Source organism: Motacilla alba, chromosome 3, assembly GCF_015832195.1.
Source record: "Motacilla alba alba isolate MOTALB_02 chromosome 3, Motacilla_alba_V1.0_pri, whole genome shotgun sequence".
Lineage (NCBI taxonomy): Eukaryota > Metazoa > Chordata > Aves > Passeriformes > Motacillidae > Motacilla > Motacilla alba.
In genome coordinates, this window is record NC_052018.1 from 92,730,190 (window position 1) to 92,750,797 (window position 20,608).

General features: G+C 39.4%; 2 protein-coding genes across 2 annotated transcripts in view; one reads left to right on the forward strand and one right to left on the reverse strand.

Moving 5' to 3' along the window:
* The window catches only part of LOC119699127, a 34,269-nt gene extending 30,757 nt beyond the window's left edge, over positions 1-3,512 (reverse strand). Inside the window, exons 1-2 of the mRNA XM_038132172.1 lie at positions 3,297-3,512; positions 2,988-3,207 (exon numbers count right to left, since the gene is read on the reverse strand). Of these exons, the coding sequence (XP_037988100.1) occupies positions 2,988-3,207; positions 3,297-3,512 (436 nt within the window). The remainder of the gene's footprint in view (positions 1-2,987; positions 3,208-3,296) is intronic.
* A 2,111-nt stretch (positions 3,513-5,623) lies between these two features.
* The window catches only part of KCNK2 (potassium two pore domain channel subfamily K member 2), a 141,217-nt gene continuing 126,232 nt past the window's right edge, over positions 5,624-20,608 (forward strand). Inside the window, exon 1 of the mRNA XM_038132321.1 lies at positions 5,624-5,857. The gene's annotated coding sequence lies outside the window, so the exon portion shown is untranslated. The remainder of the gene's footprint in view (positions 5,858-20,608) is intronic.

Sequence of the window (20,608 nt, forward strand, 5' to 3'; positions counted from 1 at the left end):
TGATGTGCCATGTGGTAGGTCAAAGGTGACCATCTTGAACATAAGATCTTCACAAGGAACTGCAGTTCCCATTTGAAACCTGCTGGCTCACAGCAGTAAGCTACAAGTTTCTGCAGTTCACAGAGGTAGTACGGCCTCTTCCTGCAGCAGCTGCACCAGATAGAAATAACAGATTGATGGCTGAAGAGGGCAAAGAAAAAACTGGGAACTTCTTATTTTCTTTATGTCACAGCAGGGGCCTGCTGTGCGCTTGGCAGGGTGGCCAGGAAGCTCAGTCCAGCACCCTCGGTGCTGGTGAAGCATAAGCAGTGTCAGGTGTCACAAAGCAAAGTCACCATCAGCCACAAGTGTGACCACAGCAGTGACACAGGAGGGTGAAGCACTGGCAATTCCAGCGAACTGGAAATTTCTTCAGAATATGCAAAAAGCTCCTGGTGGACAAAAGCCAATAAAACAGCTCTGCTCCATCTAGTCATAAAGCCTCTAGCACAAGGATAGCAGGAACAGTGATGCTTCTGTTCCTAAATGCCAAGGAAAAAAAACCCATATCAGGCAGTATGAAGCACGATTCAGGGAATAACTACAGAGCCAATACAAGGCACTGAGGGTACGAGCACTGCCTGTTCAAGAAGCTGAGCTTTCTGTGACATTTGTCAATAAAATAGTGTTCCTTTGTATCAGAACTGCAGTCCATCTAGTTCAGCATCCTACCACCAGGATACTGCCTTTTAAGTACTTGAAAAAACCCCTCCAGCAAGTGAATACATAACTCAATCTGTTCTTGTCCTCATACTACATCTTCTAAAACCCAGAAGTTACCTTCTGAATAAAGGAAGAGATTAATTATTCTTCCCAGTAAGTCTATTCGAATTTGCTATGGAGTAGTTGATACATCAATTTATGTCATCTTTAAACACAATTAAAAGGATGAGAAACAAGATCTCAGTATTTATCAATTCATTTTTGTACTAGCAAACACTTCAGCAGCTGCCTTGAAAGAGTTTCAGTTCCTCTGAAGCGGCAAGTAGCATTAACTCAGCATTTTAAAATTTTCCAAATACTCCTGTGAAATGTTTACTGCGACACTTCAACTAATGAGGCCAAATTAACAACTTCAAAGTTTTAAATTAAATAACTAAAGACAGCCACTGATGTCTAAATGTGCTGAGATTAAATTAAACCTGTGATTTACAGACAAATTATCTAAAGCTGCACTGTCACAAAGTTAGTGCAGAATTGGGGGACAGGGGAAAATATGTTATCAGCTATTAATGATAAACTCAGCCAAGGCTGAGACCAGCAAAATTTTGGGAGAATTATACATGATAAAGTTATCATCATATGTTTGTGAGAGCTTGGCTTAATCAGCTATTGCAGGATGAAAAGGATGATATTTTTATATGTCTTTCCTGAGTGACAAACATAAAAGCTTTCAGCAGGAATTCACTTCCCATGCAGAATGGGGCCAAACAATTGTAAATAACTAAAAGAGTTAAGGTTTTCTCATTTTCCTAATGGATCAGGCTGCCAGCATCAGCCAGATCTTGAAGTCTCTATTTGCCTAGCTGTACTTGTATATTCCTTGGTGTGTCTTGAAAAAGATCTTTGGACTCTGCATTTTTGGGCAACTACAACTCTTTGCATATGAATGAGCCTATTCCTATAACTTCATAACCATTTCATTTATTTAGATGGGAACTTCTTTATATTGTTGCAATTTCTTAATATTTTCATGCTATGCTAGTCCAGAAGTATCAGGACATCTTTTTTTTTTTTGCGTATTTTTATTTCTTTGTAATTCATTAAAGAAAAAACAAACAGTAGGGAGAAAAAACACCCCATAAAACCTGTTTCCCATATTTATCCTTTACAACTGGCCCAATAAATAACTTTAAAAATATATAATGATTGTAAATGGGCAAGTGCATTTTACTTGTGATTTTTAATCAAAATTGTAAATTTGGTTCCTACTTCAGCCCCCACTAAAGTCCACAATGATGTTGACATTGGCCTCAATGAACTCACAATTTGATCCTCTAGAAACTCACTGGTGTTTCCAAGCAGAAGGTATGAAGAAATATGGGCAGGTATGTGCATGTTTGTGAAAGCAACACAGAGGCCACACCTCTATCTTGTATTGCAAAACTGTGTACTCAAGTAGTTTCTTCAAATAACATGAGGGCTCGGCTGTAGGGGCTTTGTTGACTCCTAAAGACTTAACAAAACGAACTCTTCAAAATGTGTACCTGTACTGGACCTTTACAACTAAATTTATTTTCTGAAAAAAAGGCACTTTCTGCTAGCAGTTAATTAGAAAAAAAAAAAAAAAACAACCAAAAAACAAAACCAACCAAAGTATCTGATTACAATGAATCCCTATGAAGGAGGTCTGAGTATCTTCAGATGCGTGAACATTTGCAAAGTGGTACTGACTAACTACTACAGGAAAACACTGCCTGGCTTCATCATGGAGACTCAGCTCTTCCTCTCAGTAAATGACCTATAGTGGTGTGGGACATTTTTTCTGATTCTTATGTGCTCTCTTCTCAAAATGTGCAAGGCACAGGTTAGATCAGAAAGCAAGAGAGCATTCAGTAGGAAAGAACAACATTGTTTAAAACTACAGCACTATGAAACTATCAGGCTTTACTGACACGGGATTTTTATTTCTTTTTATTATTATTTTCACAGTGCAAGCAAGAGCATTCCTGTTACAAGGCGAAATTAGTTAAGAGAGCAAGATCATACAGCATAGTAGGGGAGCCCTGCTGTTCCTTGCAGAAAGAACGTCAGAAGTGAAAGGAGGAGGTATTAAATGCAATTCCCTGCTGCTCGCTCTCTTAAGGCACCGGCAGCTCTCCACTGGAGGCCTGCTAGCTGCAATCAAAGTTTGCCCTAAGAAACCTTCACCACAAAGCCATAAGCACCAGCAACACACCAGACTAGAAAGCTCTTACAGAATTTTAGCACAGTCCTGGAAGCCTTACGTGAAGGAGAATCCTCAGTTCTGCTTTTTCCGGGCGAGGCTCTACGGGATTTCACAGGATCACAGGGCACTGGAGGTCGGAAGGGACCTCTGGAGGTCACTTGGTCCAGCCTCCAGCTCAGGCAGGGCCACCCAGAGCAGAAGGCCCAGAGCGGCCCGGGCGGCTTTAAGTGTCTCCTTGGCGGACAGACAGCTCTCACCGGGCAACCTGTGCCTGTGTTCTGTCAGCCTCACGGGAGGCAGGGATTCCTGGTGCTCATTCAGAGAGTGCCCGCTGTGTCCCCGTGGTGCCCATGGCCCCAGGTGTCACTGGGCTCCCTTTGGAAGGGCTCTGCTCCTGGCTCCGCGCCCCCCGCTGCCCTCCCGCAGGCCGAGAGAGGCAGGGGAGTGGGGAAGGAGCTCGCTCGCTCGCCGAGGTGCCGCGGCCCCGGCCCCGCACAGCAGCACCCGCGGATCCGCCCGTGGCGGATCCCGTGGCTGCCCCACGGCCATCCAGGCCTTCCCATCCATCCATCCATCCATCCATCCATCCATCCATCCATCCATCCATCCATCCATCCATCCGTCCGTCCGTCCGTCCGTCCGTCCGTCCGTCCGTCCATCCATCCATCCATCCTCCCTCCCTCCCTCCCTCCCCTCGCCTCCCCTTCCCCTCGGGGCCCTTCCCGAGGGCCCTCTCCTCCCTCAGCAGCAGCAGCGGCGGCGTTGGCGTTGGCGGGGGCACTCCGGAGCCGCTCCAGGCGCTGCTATTTATAGCTCAGCCGCGCTATTTTTAGAGGCGAGCGCGGGTCTGGCTCGGCAGCCGGGGCTGGCGAAGCGTGTGCGGCTGGGAGCGGCGCGGCCCCGCAGCGCTCGCACACGGGCGGCCCGGAGAGACACACACGGAAGGGTCCGCTTGGCACATCAAACATTTAGGGCTCCAGCGCGGGGCTCAGCCTCTGGGGAGGCCCAGAGGAGCACCTGCACCAAAATTCTGAGGTGTGAGCAGAGCCAAAGTGACCAGAAGAGCAATGTTGGCGGTCAGCAGGCCCTGTGAAGCCTCAGTGCCTTTCTGAACTGGGCATCTCTTTGAAGGTGGCACAAAAAAACTAGGCCTGAAAGCAGGAATGCTCCCCACACATCTGATGTCCAGACTGATGTTAATGATGTAAAGAGCTATTGGTTGAGACGAACACTTGAAGCATAATTATCAGTCATAAAAGTGCTTAGTTATCAATATTCAGTCTTTGGAGCTATCTTAGAAACAGGCATTATTGTGGGAGTTCATTAGCTGTTTTGAGAGCGTGCACTCACCTGAAGGGTATATCCTCTCTTTCCTTGGTACATTAAATTCACATTAAACTTAAAGGAAACCGTGTGTGTGTAATGAAACAGCGTATAGCCCAGGGCACGCACTCTCTATCACCAGCCTCCATTATCTACATTAAGTGACCAGAGGATAAATCAGACCTCATGCCAGCACTACCCTGATATTTCCTGCAGTTTTTAAAAAATGTGTTTATTCAGAACACTGCATCCACTCCCTGACAGATCATGCAGCTCCCCAAGAAGCTGTTGAGAAGCTGTGTGGCAAGTGCAGAGCTGGAACTGGAGAAACCTCAGTGGAAGCATGCAGGTCATACGATTAGGCAAAAACTTTATACCAAAGGATAGCACATCCTCATGTAAATTTGAAGCAAATTCTTCATGGGTTTGTTAGGAGGGATAAAATCAAGCATTTACAGAGCCCAGATAGTGTTTTAGCACTTCAACTGAAGGAGTATTTTAATTAACAGGCAGTTATAATACACTTTTACTTATTGTGCCTGAGCCACTACAAAGGAGCAGCTTTGTTTTTAGCCCATGGGTTTCACTCATTGTAGAAAGAGATGAGAAAGGGCACTCTGAGTAGAACGTACTGATTATTGGTGCTCCTTGTGTATACCTAAAGAGGTTTCAACATCAATACCATGCTCCAGAAAGGAGTATAAGCTGTAGTACATAAATTGTTGCAGTGCCTTGCCATTTTTTTGTGTAGAGAGTCACCTGCTGTTCCAGAGTCATCCTAGAAGTCCCCTCTCTGAAAGCCATCTTCAGCCCAAGTGGCATATAGGGCAAGAATGGATCTAGAATGAAGCAGTAATTGTACAGCAGGGAAGTTAAACTTCCAGCTTCAAAGGATTGTTCAATGTTTTCAGTCACTTCAAAAAATATGCCCATGTAGCAAGTGGAGGACAGACTCTCTACATAGAAGTCTCCAGATTAATTAAATCGGGCAACTAAACATTTTTGTATGCTAACTTCTTGTCTTCTAGCAGATCTACAAGTGTCACTACAAGTGACAAACGTTCTGAAGAGCAAACTACTTTTAAATTTCACCTAGGCAGTGAATTTGCATCGAAATAACTGAGTAGTCCTTTAATTATCCCATAGTTCTGTTGAAGATAGACAAGAGCTATAGCTCATACTCTCTCAGTTATGTTGGTGTAGCAAGAATAACAAGTAGCTAGAAAAAAACCATTTTTGTTATTGAAGTCAGGACACGCATGTCTGAATTCACACAGGGAACAGATGTCGTAAGTAAGAAGATACCATTTATCCACACTCGCCGTTTGGGGTTGAACCAGGAGAAAGTTGCGTAGATCACACGCCTGCAATGAAGAAAAGTTTCTCTTAATGTGCTGTTTCTTTTACAACCAAGACAAGGCTTAAAACACCTGCTTTTCTCCCACCAGTCATTGTTTTGATTAAAGAGGAGGAAAACCAAAACAAACATCTTATGTAGAAGATACAGAGCTGTTTTGAAGAGCTTCCTTTACAAGCGCTTCTCTTGAGACTCTATCTCTCTCATAGAGTGGATCTCTTGTCTGAGCTACCTTTCTCTGTGAACAGGTACGTTTGTGTGCTTTTATTGCCTTTTCATGTAGGGCAGGTCTGTGGCTTGTATTTAATTAGCATATCTTATGTTGGTACTCTTGAAAATGAAAAAAAAAAAGTTAGCTGAAAGCAAAAAAGAAAGTAAAGAAATTCAGAATGCTGGGGAATAAGCAAGAGAGAAAGATCATCAAACAGCAAATTGCTCTTTATCATCATAAAGAGAAAATAAGCTGTCTGCAGTTCTTCCTTTTCTTTAATTAGACTTAGCAGCTTCTCTTCATGCTGACCATGATAGAGTTTTGCTCACAGCCTTACCTTTGTTAAAGTCAGTAACAAGATTTTTTTGAAGACCAAATTTTGCAAGAAAAAGACAATCTCAGTCTTACTTTATATAACTTCTGCTTTGATATGTTTCTGGACAATGTTTGTTTCGTACCTAAAGAAAGAAATACAACTCTTTCAAAGTGACTTCATCAAGTTATACTCAGTGCTTGGGTTTGCAAACATTTAAGATTAAGCAACTTTTTATTTTGATTCACAAGTGGGAATAAGAAGCTTTGAACTTTAACCTTGATTATTGTGACATGGCAGTAATGTTATTTTCAGTTTTTCTGATACAATTTGGTCAGGAAACAATATAAAATGAAATAATAGTAAATATTGTTCTGGTTCTGTACCTTTTATTTGAGTGAGCAATAGCACTGAGATTGGAGGGACTGCTACTTCTGCAGGTAGAAGAACAGTTTCTTAAAGATTTAATTCATTAATAGAGAACAAGAAGGATATATAAAAATTCAATGTTGCGGGACTTTTCAAGAGGCACAGCAACTAAACAAACAGTTGATGATGTAGCAGCAGCAGGAGACCTGCTAATGCAAATACTTAGTGGTGTGACTCATAGAAAACAAGCTGAAAGAAAAACATTAACCAGCTTGCCCTTTCTCCCTCTGTCCTTCCCTCCCTCCTTCCCTCCTATCTGCTTCCCTCTCCCCCCATCCTCTATTTTAAAAGCACAAGCAGATTAACACCACAGAATTTTTCCCTACTTGTGGGTTGTATATCCAAAAGAATTGGTAAGGAAGGCAAAAGTGTGATGTCATTCCATTTTAAATTGTAAATCCATCTGTGCCAGTCTCCCTCTTGCTGAATCCCCAAAAGAGGTCTAAAGAGCTTTTCTATCTGTCTTACTACATTTGTTAGTCACCACCTCGGTGGATAGGGCAAATCCAAACATGGAGAACGATCCTGGAGTAAAAAAAGTCATCAAGTCTAAGACTTCAAAAGTAGTGGTGCTGCAAAAACTCCTTAGAGACTTTAGAACCTAATTTTCAGAACCACAACTATCGGACATAACTGTATAATCCCAACCTTCAGCAAACTTAGTCCATCTGCGATTTTTGTATGAATTAATGCTATCCTTTGGTTCTCTGCTTTCTTTCTCTCTGTGTTTCTTTCAGTGGATACTGTTAAAGGCTGGGTGTACTGTGCTATGTTTGGAGTTTTCTCTGCAGTTGTCTGTGGCTTTATTATTCTAAATTTTCTTTCCAGGAAGCTGCAGTCACATGAGTTTAACCAACATACCTTTCTCACATTGCAAAGTGGTCACATTAGCAAAGGTTCACATTTGAGTCAATGTGAGATTCAAATTATTAGAATTGAAAAGTATTTCTTGATTGTACTTGCCACATTCAATTATCACTCAGGGAGGAGACCATTCTCTTAAGGGGCTCCCTAAAGCACAGGTTTTATTTCTTTAGAGAAATTACCAACTGTCAATACTTACATTACTCTGTGAACATCAGTGGAGATTGTGCGTATTGCAACTCCAAAAACACCATAAAGACTGCGGAATTAAGATGCTGCTGAGATTATTCCAGCATCTTTTTTTTTTTTTTTTTTTTTTTTTTTTTTATATGGAATGTAAAAAAATCTGCATTCTCACTCACCACCAAGCTCAACTGATGGGTACTTAGAAATGTACTTACATCTGCTCATTTTTCTCCAGACTACATCTTAATGGCACAGTTATAAGTTTTGCTGAAATTTAAAAAGTAAAATCTATCCTTACTGTTTCTCATCTAATATATAAATAGCCTGATTTGTTACTTGGAAACCTGAATTCTCACTGAAATAAACTGGTAGAGGAACAAGTTTCTAAAATACATGTTTCCAACCACTGGGAGGAAGTCTATCTTACTAGTATATTTATCATTAATCTGCAGTAATGATCCAGAAACTCAAACCAGCAGGAAGGATAAAAATATAAAGGCAAGCCTTAAATAACCTGTTGACAAAGAAGATTTAGAAGTAAATTTAACCTCAGCTACAGTGACCACTTGCCACTCTGGTTTTGCATAGCATTTTATTCTGTGCTTTTTACTTTTTCATCAAAATTCTGTAGAGCAGACACTGTGTCTTGAGCCTTCAAAGGAAACCACACAGTTGAATTCAGCACCATAAAAGAAGGAAGGATTTGGGAATGGTGCAAGTCGATTCTCTAAGCCTGTTTGAGGGTACACCATCAGTACCTTCAGATTGTGATATGGACTTTGTAGGTAGGGCTGGTTGATTCTACAGGTCCTGAAGTCATAGAGCTAATTAGGCATTACAGTGATGAAGTTCCTCAGCCTGGATGAGGCATATGGAGTACTGCAGGAATTCTGTGTCTGGAGTGACACTCAAGATAGAAATGTTCAGTCCGATAAAGGATAGTGTCTTGAGGCCATGTGTCAAGTTAGGCTTGGAGTGAAGGAGTTAATATTTTCACCTGAGACTCTGCTGAGTATTGCTTTTCTGTGTTTGCTGCAGAAGATGCATCTGCACAGTGAAAGGAAAGATGAACACAGATTCAGTCTGTTTTAAAAAAAGCAAGATCAAATACAGGTTTGCAGACTGAACTTCATTTTTCCAAAATAAAACTAATGATCCAGTGATTCCAAGCCCTTCACATTCAAAGGAAAAACAATATAAGAGCTGAGGGACATGCATGAGATTTAATTCATGGTATTAGTAAGAATTCAAATTATTACCGTCGTTGATAGTAATGCAATTATTTCATTAACAAGTTCGAGTAATTAGATGAATCTGTTTTATAATATTTTCAAGAGATCTCAATCTAGATGTAGATGGATGATCCTTGTTGAAATGCAGGGATATCTGGTGAAATATTTAATATTTGTTACAAGAGCACATTCCATGGCATTGCTATGTCATGTGTTACCTTGGCTGTAACATTATATTGCCTAAATCACTATGAAAGCACAGTTCAATGCATTGTGCAAGAGACCTGGTGACTGCTTCCCAGCAATGATGAGAATGAGTTATGAGCCTCTCTGCTTCTTCCTAAAATAACAGGGAATGAATTTCATGTGGGCAAACACTTGACTCATTCTTCTTGGAACTGATAGCTTACCACACAGGACTTGGAGGCTGCTCAGTGAACCAGTCCACGGTTCACAGGAAGAAGAAGCTTCCAGAGGAGCTCAGACACTCAAAGAATAGCATTCTTGGCCAAAAATAACTCTGAGCACTGAAAACAAATTGAAAAAAAAAGTGTTGGTCTACTTGTAAATCTGTTGCAGCAACATGTACCTCCAGTCATATTTGAGAGATAAATGGTACATCCGTCTTTGTCTCTTCACTCTTCTCTTCCCAACCAAAGCTTCTTCCCAACCTAACCAGCACTACATAGGATACACATAGGCTTGTGACCATGAGTCACAGGATCTGTGTCAGCTGCTGCTGGTGAGGACCCTGGTGCAAGATGTGAAGGTAAGAATGGCTGCCTTGGGGCAATTGCAATGATACAGAGATAACTGCACAGGGGCTGAGAAAAGCAGGAGGGCTGAGGACAGGCTGGAACTGTAGTAAAGGCAGTGTGAGAGAGGGACAGTCCCCACATAGGATGCTGTACAAGCAGGATGGATAGGCATCATTCTTGGAGTGTCCTGAATGAATGTGCAAAGGATGGAGTGCACCACATTGTGTTGGGGGTTTCAGTGATGGTTTGTATGGATGTGTGTGAACGTGGGTGTTGGGGTGAGATGTACCCAGAATAGCAGAATCAATACGTCTCTCCTATCTGTTCACACCCGCTGGTGAACTGGAGGTCACCTTTCCTCCTGTATCCTCCACAGATGCTGTCTAGCTTGCTCTCGGGTCTGTAGCAGACTGTGAGGAATGGCATGGCCAAGTTTTTGAGTCTATGTGTTTTGTCTTGACTGACAGACTTCTGCAGACACTTTGGCACAAAGTAGAAAATGGCTCACTGACAGCAGAAGGAATATGTCCTTCTTGGAGATGTGAATTCTTCCTTGGATGGGGGAGCTGCTATGTACTGCCAGCCAGCATTCTTGCTGAATGTTAAGTTTCCAAATTAAAAAAAAAAAGATTTAACTGTACACAAGGCAATATGTGCTATGAAATGCTGCAGTGCCATTAATCTTTATGGACTATTGTGTAGATAGGGAACCAAGCCCAAACCTACCTACATACCTTCTTTCCTGCATTTGTGTTCACTTCTGTACTCCCTGTGCAACCACTCCTTCATGACAGTAATAAAACAGTGATTCCTTGCTCACGAGTTTAAATAGGGGGATAAAGAGAGTGATCAGCCTGACAAGAGCAGGGGAAAGGATCTGGAAATGTTTGGTGATAGTAGGAAGGAGAAGAATTGATCATTTTGCAAAGTGTGGCCACTCCTCATTCCCTTGCTTCTGAAAATACATTATTCCAGTACTGGTATCAGGGAAAGTGTAATTTTTGCTGTCCCTGGGAAAATTTCAGGTATGCCTGCTCCAAGAAGTATACTTGACATCCTAGTTTCTATGCTGACAAATCAGCCTTCGTTCCAGAAATGGCACGCGTCTCCAAGGAAAGAATAACTTTTCTCTTCCAGAGTACTCGTGGCCTGAGGCTGATCTCTGTAAGCTGTCTACAACTGAGGTTTCTCTACACTGGGAAATTATATTCATGTTGGAACAGAAATGCAGGAAATTAATGTGGTAACAAACACTGTGCTAAACACAACCATCTATATTTGGATGCTCTTTGTGCTAAATCCTGCCTACCTATACAGGAAGCTATAAAAGGATCTTGAAGTGGACAAAATTATTAGAATTACAGCTTTTAAACAATACATAGAATATACCCATTTGAAAGACATATTTAAACACAACTTACTGGTGTAAAGAGAACATAAAAAAGTACTCTAAAGGGGACTTATCATTGTCTAAATTGGTCATGGCAGCTTCATGCTGAAGTTGAGTTTGCACTTGATAATGGAGATAAGTAAAATAAAAAACCCTGTGAATTTCTTTATAGACTCAATGAGAATCATGTTTTTATTTTAGTAAGCTAGAAGAAACATGATTGACATGGCTATGTTCTTCTGAAGACACACGTGTCAAAAAAACCTAGGAAGCGTCCAACACCATTTGCCCATTCTTGCAGAGGGTTAGGAGATACCGTTAAAAAATGGCAGACCCAGATTGACATGAAAATCCCATTTGTTAAATGTCTTTTAGGACCAAACTGCCTCTGTTCTATTCAGTTGCTGTTTTTTTTAGGACCTGTGCTCACTAGGAGTGCTTCCTGTTACAATATGTTAGTTTTGAACAAAGATAGGTTTTGTTTGCCATATGTAAGTACATGTAATGGGTTTGCACAAATCATAATAAGACTGGAAACATTAGACAGTAACTACTTAATCCTGCAATGATTTTATTAATTTTGTATTTGTTACAAAGGTAGTAAAAGTAATTGAAAGGTTAATCTAGAGTATTTACTAGGGCATGATGTCTACTCTATATTCAATTCATGTTGCAGTGCTGTGGGTTAAAGGCAGAATCACTATTAGAAAAAATATGAAATTCTTGGATCTCTGCACTTTTGACTTAAGGGATTGAGCTGCATTAATTGTACTTGTTTTCTGCCCACAGGGTGTGAAGTGATGATCAAACAGTTGGCAAGCCTTGTATGGCTTTGATATTGTTGTATCCTAACAACAATGGATCTGCAAAAGTAGGAATTTCTCCAGAAGTTAGCCTGTAGGGTAACTATTTTTGCAGGCAGTGTAGTGCAGGTGTAAAAAAGCTAGTGAGGGTGTGACCTTGGGGAGTTCTATACTTGGTGTGTTTGGATTCAGATCATGGGCTCTTTTTGTTGAGCTTGGATAGAGTTATATGAAATGTTTTTAAAATTAAGGGATATACATAGTACAAGATGGAAAATGCTGGTGTTATTTTAAGTCTGTTTTTATGCAGCATAGAAAGTGACACAGCGTTTTGGATATTGTCCTGAGAAGAAAAGCCAAGAAATTCTGTTTTTAAATCCTGATACTGACACTTACTCATAGCCAGAAAGAATGAGGTAGCTCCTGAGGTACAGTTACCCTACTTTTTCTGGAGGATCACTAATTCCCCTGTAGTTACTCTATTTTCAAAATGTAGAAACAATTCTTATATTATGAAGATTAAACAGATTGTGTATGATAAATTACATTGAAGACTGAGTATTGAAAAAATTATATACTTTTAAATAGGACTCAGTATTTAATAACCTATCAGATAGCTGGCTCTTGCTCCCTATCCCTTGCAAAAATTTTGCAATTTGTTTTAGTGACAGTAGAATGACCTCCAAAGTTTCTACCGTTTTTATCCACATTTTATTTGAGGACTGCAATGCCTGTTCTAAATGACTCTTTGTATTGTCTCCAACTCCAGCTCCATGTAGCACTTTTAGTCCTGTGATGATACAGGAGACAAAACAGCTACTTAACCCATAAGATCCTTTAGCATTTGAGATATTTTATCATGTATCCGAATTCCAACATTATGTCAGATGTAGATTTTCTCTACTTTCATCACTCATTATCCACTATTCAAAAAGAACGCCAATGGTTCCATCAGCAGAGTGTGATGTGATCAAAGTGAAATCATGACAAATAAACAGCATAAGAAAAGCATAATTGTACAATTGCAGGCAGAAGAATCAAGAGTGTGCCCACTTACTCTATTTGGACTGGAGAGAACTATTGTTTTATAAAGATATTTTCCTGGCTATGGGAAAATAAAATTTCTGGCATATCTCTTAATCTGAAAATTTAGGGGAATTCAGAGTTGCATGTGAAATTTTTGTTTAAGACCCAGCTCTGGGGAAAGTAGAAGTGTTGAAGTAAGTCATGGTAAAATGATGACAGATGAGTCTGTGAGATACATGGTGTGAATAATCTGTGAGGGTCTGCCAAGTGAGATGATTTTTGTTTATGCTGTTCTAGTAATCTCTTCTGTGTGTATACGTGTGGCAATTCTTAGACAGGTGCTCAGGTGCTGAGCTGACTGTCTCATTATTCTGGGTGGATATGGAGGTTATTGGAAGTTGCACCAGTTCCCCTCTGCATATGGGAATAGGTAATGCTGTATGCCACTCTTCCACATCCTTGACCTGATGGCTTCACTTCAGGAGTGGGGAACAGCAGGGGTGGCCCCAGGTGCTTGTAACCTGGTCCTGAGCCCCTGGCCTTGTGCCATTGGCATTTTGGGTGATTCATAGCTCTTGCTCACTCTTGTCTACTCCCCAGCTCATTCCAAACAGCACAGCTGGATTCTGGCTTTACACTCTCGCACAAGAGCTTCTCTCAAACCTCAGCTGTTGGGAGAATGAAGAGAAAACATGGTCCAGGTTTCTTAACGTGCCAGAGCCCCACACAACAGGTAGGCAGAAGATTATGTGACCATAGCCTTGCTGATGGACACAGGGCTATGCAGGATATATCTCTCCTCCCAGTGCAGACATCCAGATACATTTTAGTGGGAATTCCTCACTGTTGCCACAGAAACTTATAGGGCTACAGTAGTACTTAAAAGTTCAGGGTTGCTCAAACCTCTGGAACAGAATTTGGTTTGTACCAAGTAAATTGTATTGAATTTAGAATCTGTTGTTGACTTCCAGTTAAATCAACAATTATGAATGAGAAACAATGAAATACATTGCTTTCTAACTGCACAGAAGATGTATGTGTTCTATTATGTCTCATTCTGTTATTTTTGTCCTTTGTTTAATAAATATAATAAACATGCCCAACCTAAATACATTACTGCAGGATGCTAATATACTGAGGATATTGAATAAAATAGTTGTCCTGGAGAAATCATTGAACAGAACAAATAAGAAAATACACAAACAATTTTACATGATTTGATGTGATTATTCTGTCTTAAATTTCTAAGGACAAAAATTATCACTCTAATTACTTTCTCAGAAGTCCTGAACAGCAAGATAGAGGAACAAAGGATAACCACCAGAGTCACAGACCAGTGACCAGACTTAGACCATCCATAGTGAATTTCCTTCTAGTTTATTTTAAACAGTTGATTGTGCAGCATATGCATACCTAAGGGGGTCTTACCTAAGAGAAGTATAACTAGTAATGAATTACATATTTGTGCTTTATAAAGGTATATATTCATGAACATAATTTATCTGACCTTGGTGAAACTTTGTTTATCTGTCAGAAGACTTCTCATCTTTTATGAAAACTGTATTTTCTGAGAAATAAATTATTTATTTCAAGCCAGCTTCATTTTTTAAGTGAAACAAACAAAATTCCCAAATTCAGAGCTTTCAAGCACACAAAAATGTTGAACTAATCACTTGGTATTATTTTGTGTTCTTTTGTAAAGGTTTCAACACTGCAATTTAAATCAGCAGGCTACCTGTTCAACATGATTTTCAGAGAGATTCCAACTGAGCCCTGATCTGTAAAAGTATATACTTTAAAAAGGTTCTCATTTTTTTAGTGCAAGTATTCAAGGATTGAATGAAAGAGTGAAATCAAGGTGTGTGTGAAGGCCTATTTTTAGTTTTGCATTTTCCATAGCTGGGTTGGTTACAAATAGGATGTGTGAACTCTGGAGTAAGAATTGAAATGCAGACCACAACCATGTATTTCTTGAAATAACACATGGTTAAATAGGTGTTGATACTTTTACTTGTGCATGAACAATGCTCCATAGATTTCTTCAATAAATAAAAATCCCCAGGAAACTGATGCTTTGAGCCTTCAGAGTCTTCACACCTCCTTGCAAGACCAGTGCAAGAAATCCACTTACTCTTTATGTCATTTTTCTGTTATCAATCATGTAATTTATATCAAAGGAGTTGAATCAGAGCCTCTTATACATATACATGGAGCAGATAGCTCTGATACCAGCTGCCTTGAAATACGAAGTTGTTCTTTGCAGGGAACAGCTCTAGTCTTGTCTGTGTTGAAGATATTCCCATATAAGTAGTATCTCCTGAGTTTTCCAGTGGTTTTCCTTAAACTTGACAGGCTTGGTTGGTTTTGGGGTTTTAGGATATCATTGTGTTCCATTTCCAAAATGTGACTGAAAGAGGCCTGTGCTTCAAACTCCATGTGACTGCTGGAATTTTATGTTCCAAACACCCACCATCCCAAATGCATAAATCTAAAACATGTTCTATAGCTTTCTGCAAATTTCCATAGATGTTCACAAATATTAGTAATTTTGAGGAATTATGCTCTTTTTAGTACCAACAATGATTATGTGCCAAATAACTTAGTGACTCCTTACCTGTGCACTTGTATTGGTAAAAAATTGTTTGTATCACGCAGAATTTCAGAGCAGTGTAGATGACTCCTTGTATGGCCTCATATCACTTTAAGTTTACTGCTTGAAGGCTGTGCATCAAAGCATTTTGTGCATCATTAGCTTGTTCCTTGCCAGATGATGTGGTACCCACACAAATATTATCATCTGGTAACATCTGCTTAAAGCAGCTGCTGTCAGAATATTCCAGAATTTTAATCAGTTTCTAGATTTCTAAATGCCCAAGTCAAGGTACTTTAGATCTCCCTGCAGGAAAAAGAGCTTCTTGTATGACAGGGCTGCATTATAATGTGCTGATCTCCTCCTTGAGCTGTATCCATACACAAAAGGGCCACATTCCAGGTGTAAGTCCTTAGATGGCAATTGACTTGCTCTAGGATAACTTCCTGTGGGAACATCTTCCCGGTCATACTGAAAGAACTAAGGACTACAGAATGCATGAGAACAAGAGTTGTTCACCAAATTGTGATGGTCTAAAAGTTGCTTTGTCTCTTGAGTTTTAAGGTAGGATGCAACAGAAAGTGTGTTGTTTATTTTTGTGTGATGCTTCCTAATGACTGTGCATTGATAAAACCAGCTACTTTTAGGTTTTGGGATATTTGGGTCAGATAAAAATAAAACACTGAAACATCCTGGGCTAAAAAGGAAAGGAATCTTCTATACAGCTTTGCAAATGAGAAAATCCTAAAGAGCAAATATTCAGTGTGGGGTTTTTTTTTTTCACAGGGATGTATGTATAATTTCAGAAGAACACAGTAGTGGAAAGATATTGATCAAAAACTGGCAAAAATAGGTCTTGGATTGCTAACATATAACAGTTGGGAAAACTTATCCTCCATTTCCCTGAGTCACCATAAAGATTACATTTTAAGACACAGTAATTACTTGTAGACATTTCTGTGCAATACAGTAGCAAGGATTGGTATTGATTTAGGTACAGACACTGGATGTAATTATTTCTTTACCAACACAAAGGTGGATTTTTGTCCAGTGAATTTTGTTTTCCAGCCAGTGGACTTTTGTCATTAAAGCATCATGTAATCAGTATGACCCATAGTTGTAACTGTAGAAAACAATTATGTGTTGCTGAAAATTATGATTCCTTCTCAGAATTTTTGCAGGAAAGAAAACTGGGTGAATTATCACTATAACAGAGGGTAAAATTAAGTCCTCTACAGAAGAATTTAATTGTGATGGGATTTCTATGAAACAGCAGAATGTAGCTAAAAAGTCAGTGGGTACTTTCTTTAAAAGTTTAGCACAATAGAGTTCAATTATAAATTCTCCATCATCTGATTTTACTAGTTACCAAGACAAACAACAAAAACCCTGCCCCCCGTCCATCCATCCCCCCGCCACCCACCATAATTCTGTAATATTTTATTTCCCTGAACCTTAAAAATCAGTGTGCTGTTGTTTTTCACATGCCCTTCTTATACTGGTCAAAATTTGTGTTCATATTTGCCGTGCAGCCTTTAAAAAAACACCAGCTGCAAAGACTGGGCTACTCTTCTAGAAAGTGCAGATACTAATGTTGTTCCTGGGGAATGCTCTGTGGAAGTGTTTTCCAGTCTAGACACTGGTGTATACAGATATTACAAATAGAGACGAGAATTGTTTTACTGTGGTTTTCATGTTCTGCAGATTCTCAAAGTTCTCCTTTCCTCCTGAATTCTTATTAAATTTTTTCCGCATTTGTGGCAGCTGAAGTTGTGTGGGATTGATGTCTGTCTGTCCTATGGAGTCTAGGAAAAGGTGGAATACTTGCCTCAGCAATGCCACAGAGTTGCCAATAGGTGGTTGATGCCTTCTGCCATTGGCACTGAATGTTTTCTGCTATTTGTGGTGAACTTCCTGCTCACTTCTGGCAGAGTGGCTGGATACCTTTTAACCTGACGCTGTCACTTCTCAGGTGATTAAGGGACTAGATCTCCTAATTTTTCACATTTATTGTCACTGGTTTGCTTCATGTCAGAGCACAAGTCAAGAGCAAGCCCGATTTTTTCTGTGTTAAATGGCTGCACAGAAATAGCACAGGAGATTAATTTGGATGAATCTGCTGAAACTGAGTATATATGAGGACATATACTTCCTGCATTCCACTCACTCATGTTTAATGCATATTCTTTATTTTGTATGCATATCAGTCCAGGCAAGAGAGTGGGTTTCTGCAAAGTACTTTGTTTTTGCTTTTCCCTGGCTTCTCTGAAGGCAGAGATACGCTCGAGGCACCCACACTCTTTCATGCATAACTACTGCTGTTCATCAATCAGAGAGCCACAGTCAGATCATCAAGGCACTGTGCAACCTTTGTCATGTGTGGTTGCTGGTGGTTTTTTTTTTCCCTGCCAGCATATAATTGTTCAGTCCCTATTTTATTATAGATTTAATAAGGTGTTTTTCTCAACCATTCAAGTGCTCTAGTTAAAGTACAATTATAGCAATTATATTAAGGAAAGTTTTGAGCTGAAAAAATGTACAAAGACTTATTTTGAAATGAGGTAATATTAGCAACAAAAATGACATGAAGCTTGGAATTTCACCAAGATAGAACAGATTAAAGAAGACTAGCTTTTGTACCATGATATTTTTTTAAGATCATAGATGTGTTGAAAGAACTGGGAGTATCACATCAATGCTGATTTGGAAAAGACAAAGGAATTAAATTGTTTTGTTCTCACACTTGACTACATTAAGAGCGATTCCATTCAAGCAAATATAATTCTGCCAATAGAAAACCAAATAGGAGGAGAAAATAGGAGGAGAAATAGGAGGAGAAGTGACTTAGAGAATCCTTTGAAAGCATTGTATACAAGTCAACTCCAACATTTTCTAATTACTCTCTTGAAAATAATCAAAACAAAAATGACTCATCTTTTTTACTTTTGTGCCCTAAACAACACAGGAAAGTGTAGATGACAAATGTCATTTCAGTATGAATTACACATATACATGCACTCTACTGGTACAGAAATCATAGCACTTTGTAGGGCATTCTGCTGCCTCCTACTCCTCCAGTTTGACAGATTAAACTTCAGAATAAATAGTCATCAGTAAAAAGGGAGCCTGCAAAGTCAAAGGATTTCATCAGTACTTGGCTTCCCTTAACAAAACTCTCCATAGGCAGAACACAAACAACAAGCTATACATCTTGAGAAACATCTGATATGATTGAATTTCTGCTTGGTACACCAGCAGTTGTCTGCCTTGTGCATTCATAACAGACCATGACAGTAGTCTGATTTTATCAAGCCTGCTTGTGCAACACCCATATTTTGATGAGTTTTAGAGAATGTAGGGACATATGACTTTCTAAATAATTTTTGACTATTGACTGATCAAGTCAGATATTCTGCTTTCTGCAATGGCCATGACCTAATATTTTACACTTGCAAATAGCAACTACTCAGATGTTGCCAGTTTAAACACAGAAAGAAACTTCTGACTGCTCTTGTTGCAGTTTCAAGAATTTAAACTAATTATCCATATTCCTTAATCAATAGCTAACATTGTTTTAAAGCCAGCTCCACATATTGCCTGAACTTACATACTTCTGTTATCACAACAAAATTTTATAGAAGAGTCTCTTCTTGTAAAGCAAAGAGGCATCTATTGTCTTTGAACTCCAAGTTAGAAAAATGTAAGTCCTCTTCTCCCCCTCTCTTATATAAGCATGATAATAAGATCTTAACTGAGTGTATCTCAAAAATGAGAGAAGGAGAAACTGCAGCTTGCTCTGCAACACTACTGATGGAACTATTTCTGGTACAAAATTTTGTTCAGTTGTAAATCTGTGTTGGCTTTAGCCCTCAGCCACCAGCTATGGATTTAATCAATGTTTGGAGCTGGATGAATAATTCAGTATGATCTATTCTCTTTCAGCTTGTGAAATCCATCTTCAGGTTTCATCTCTCATGTATTTTTGGAGATACTACCTGAATACTTTGAAAGCTGTTCTTGTCTCCCTTTAGGATAATGGTTCAAATAACACGAGCAGTATTTCAAGTACTGCAAGGAGTTCTGCTTAAACAACAACAAATAAAAAATGTTGTGCAAGAGCAAACCTGCAAAATTCAGCCTTGATGTTTTAGTTTCTGAGTTATATGGGAACATAGGTGATGTTCCAACATGGGTAAAGTGAATGGCACAGTTCCCATGGACTTATAAAAGAGACTGGTTTCAGATTAGGTCCCAGTTCCTGCACATGAGAATGTGAAATTCAGAGTTGTGAATACTGTTTTGAAATGTGTTTTCCATGTTCATCTCTATGGAATATTTCATGTTGGTTTAAAGAAAGAGAATACAAAGATAACTGCAATTGTTGAATTGTAAAAATTTGTACAAATGCTTATTCAAACTCCTTTATATAGGTTTTATGCAGAAAAATTCAGGTTAGCATGATTGAAATATGACATTCTTACATTAAAGTGGTCAGATTGAGTTTTCTATTTTGAATGACCTGGTGTAAAATAATAACAGATGATTCATTCCTACTTCCGAAAGCATGGCCTGACTTCATGCAATATAAACTTGGTGGAAAATGCTGAGATTTAGGGGTGGGGATAGTAATTTGCAAGTTTAGACTGTCTTTGCTGGAGAAGCTGTTCTATAGCAGCCCTATGCCTGGACTAAATCCTGCATCTGATTGTCTTTGTGTTTTGTGCTTCTGATTTTGCTAGACCTCCATGGCATTATCTGTTTGAGTTGATATACTTCATGTCTTTCATTCCCCATCAGGAGAAGCCAAGGTGCACTACTCAATACAACTTATTTCTAACAGCTAAGTAATGTTTCCTTCTTTTTTTTCCTGTTTCTATGTACATTCCACCCAGAACCCACTCTTTTCAGTGAACACTTTTAGCTACTGACATCAAGAAAACAAAATTATGCATTTTTGAAACAATGTAGGTGTGACAGTTAATGGTGTTATGTTGAAATAGGCATAATGTGGTGATATCATGGGCAGCAGTTTGATGTTCTTAATTATTAATTTTCATGCTCTTAGGTGCTTGGATTTTTAATGTAATGTAATTGGTATCATTTTATCACACTGTTACATTTAGTGCCTTCAGCTGGATTTAGGGATATGTGTGATGATTTGTTTTTTTCTTCTGGTAACTGGCAACATTCAGATGAA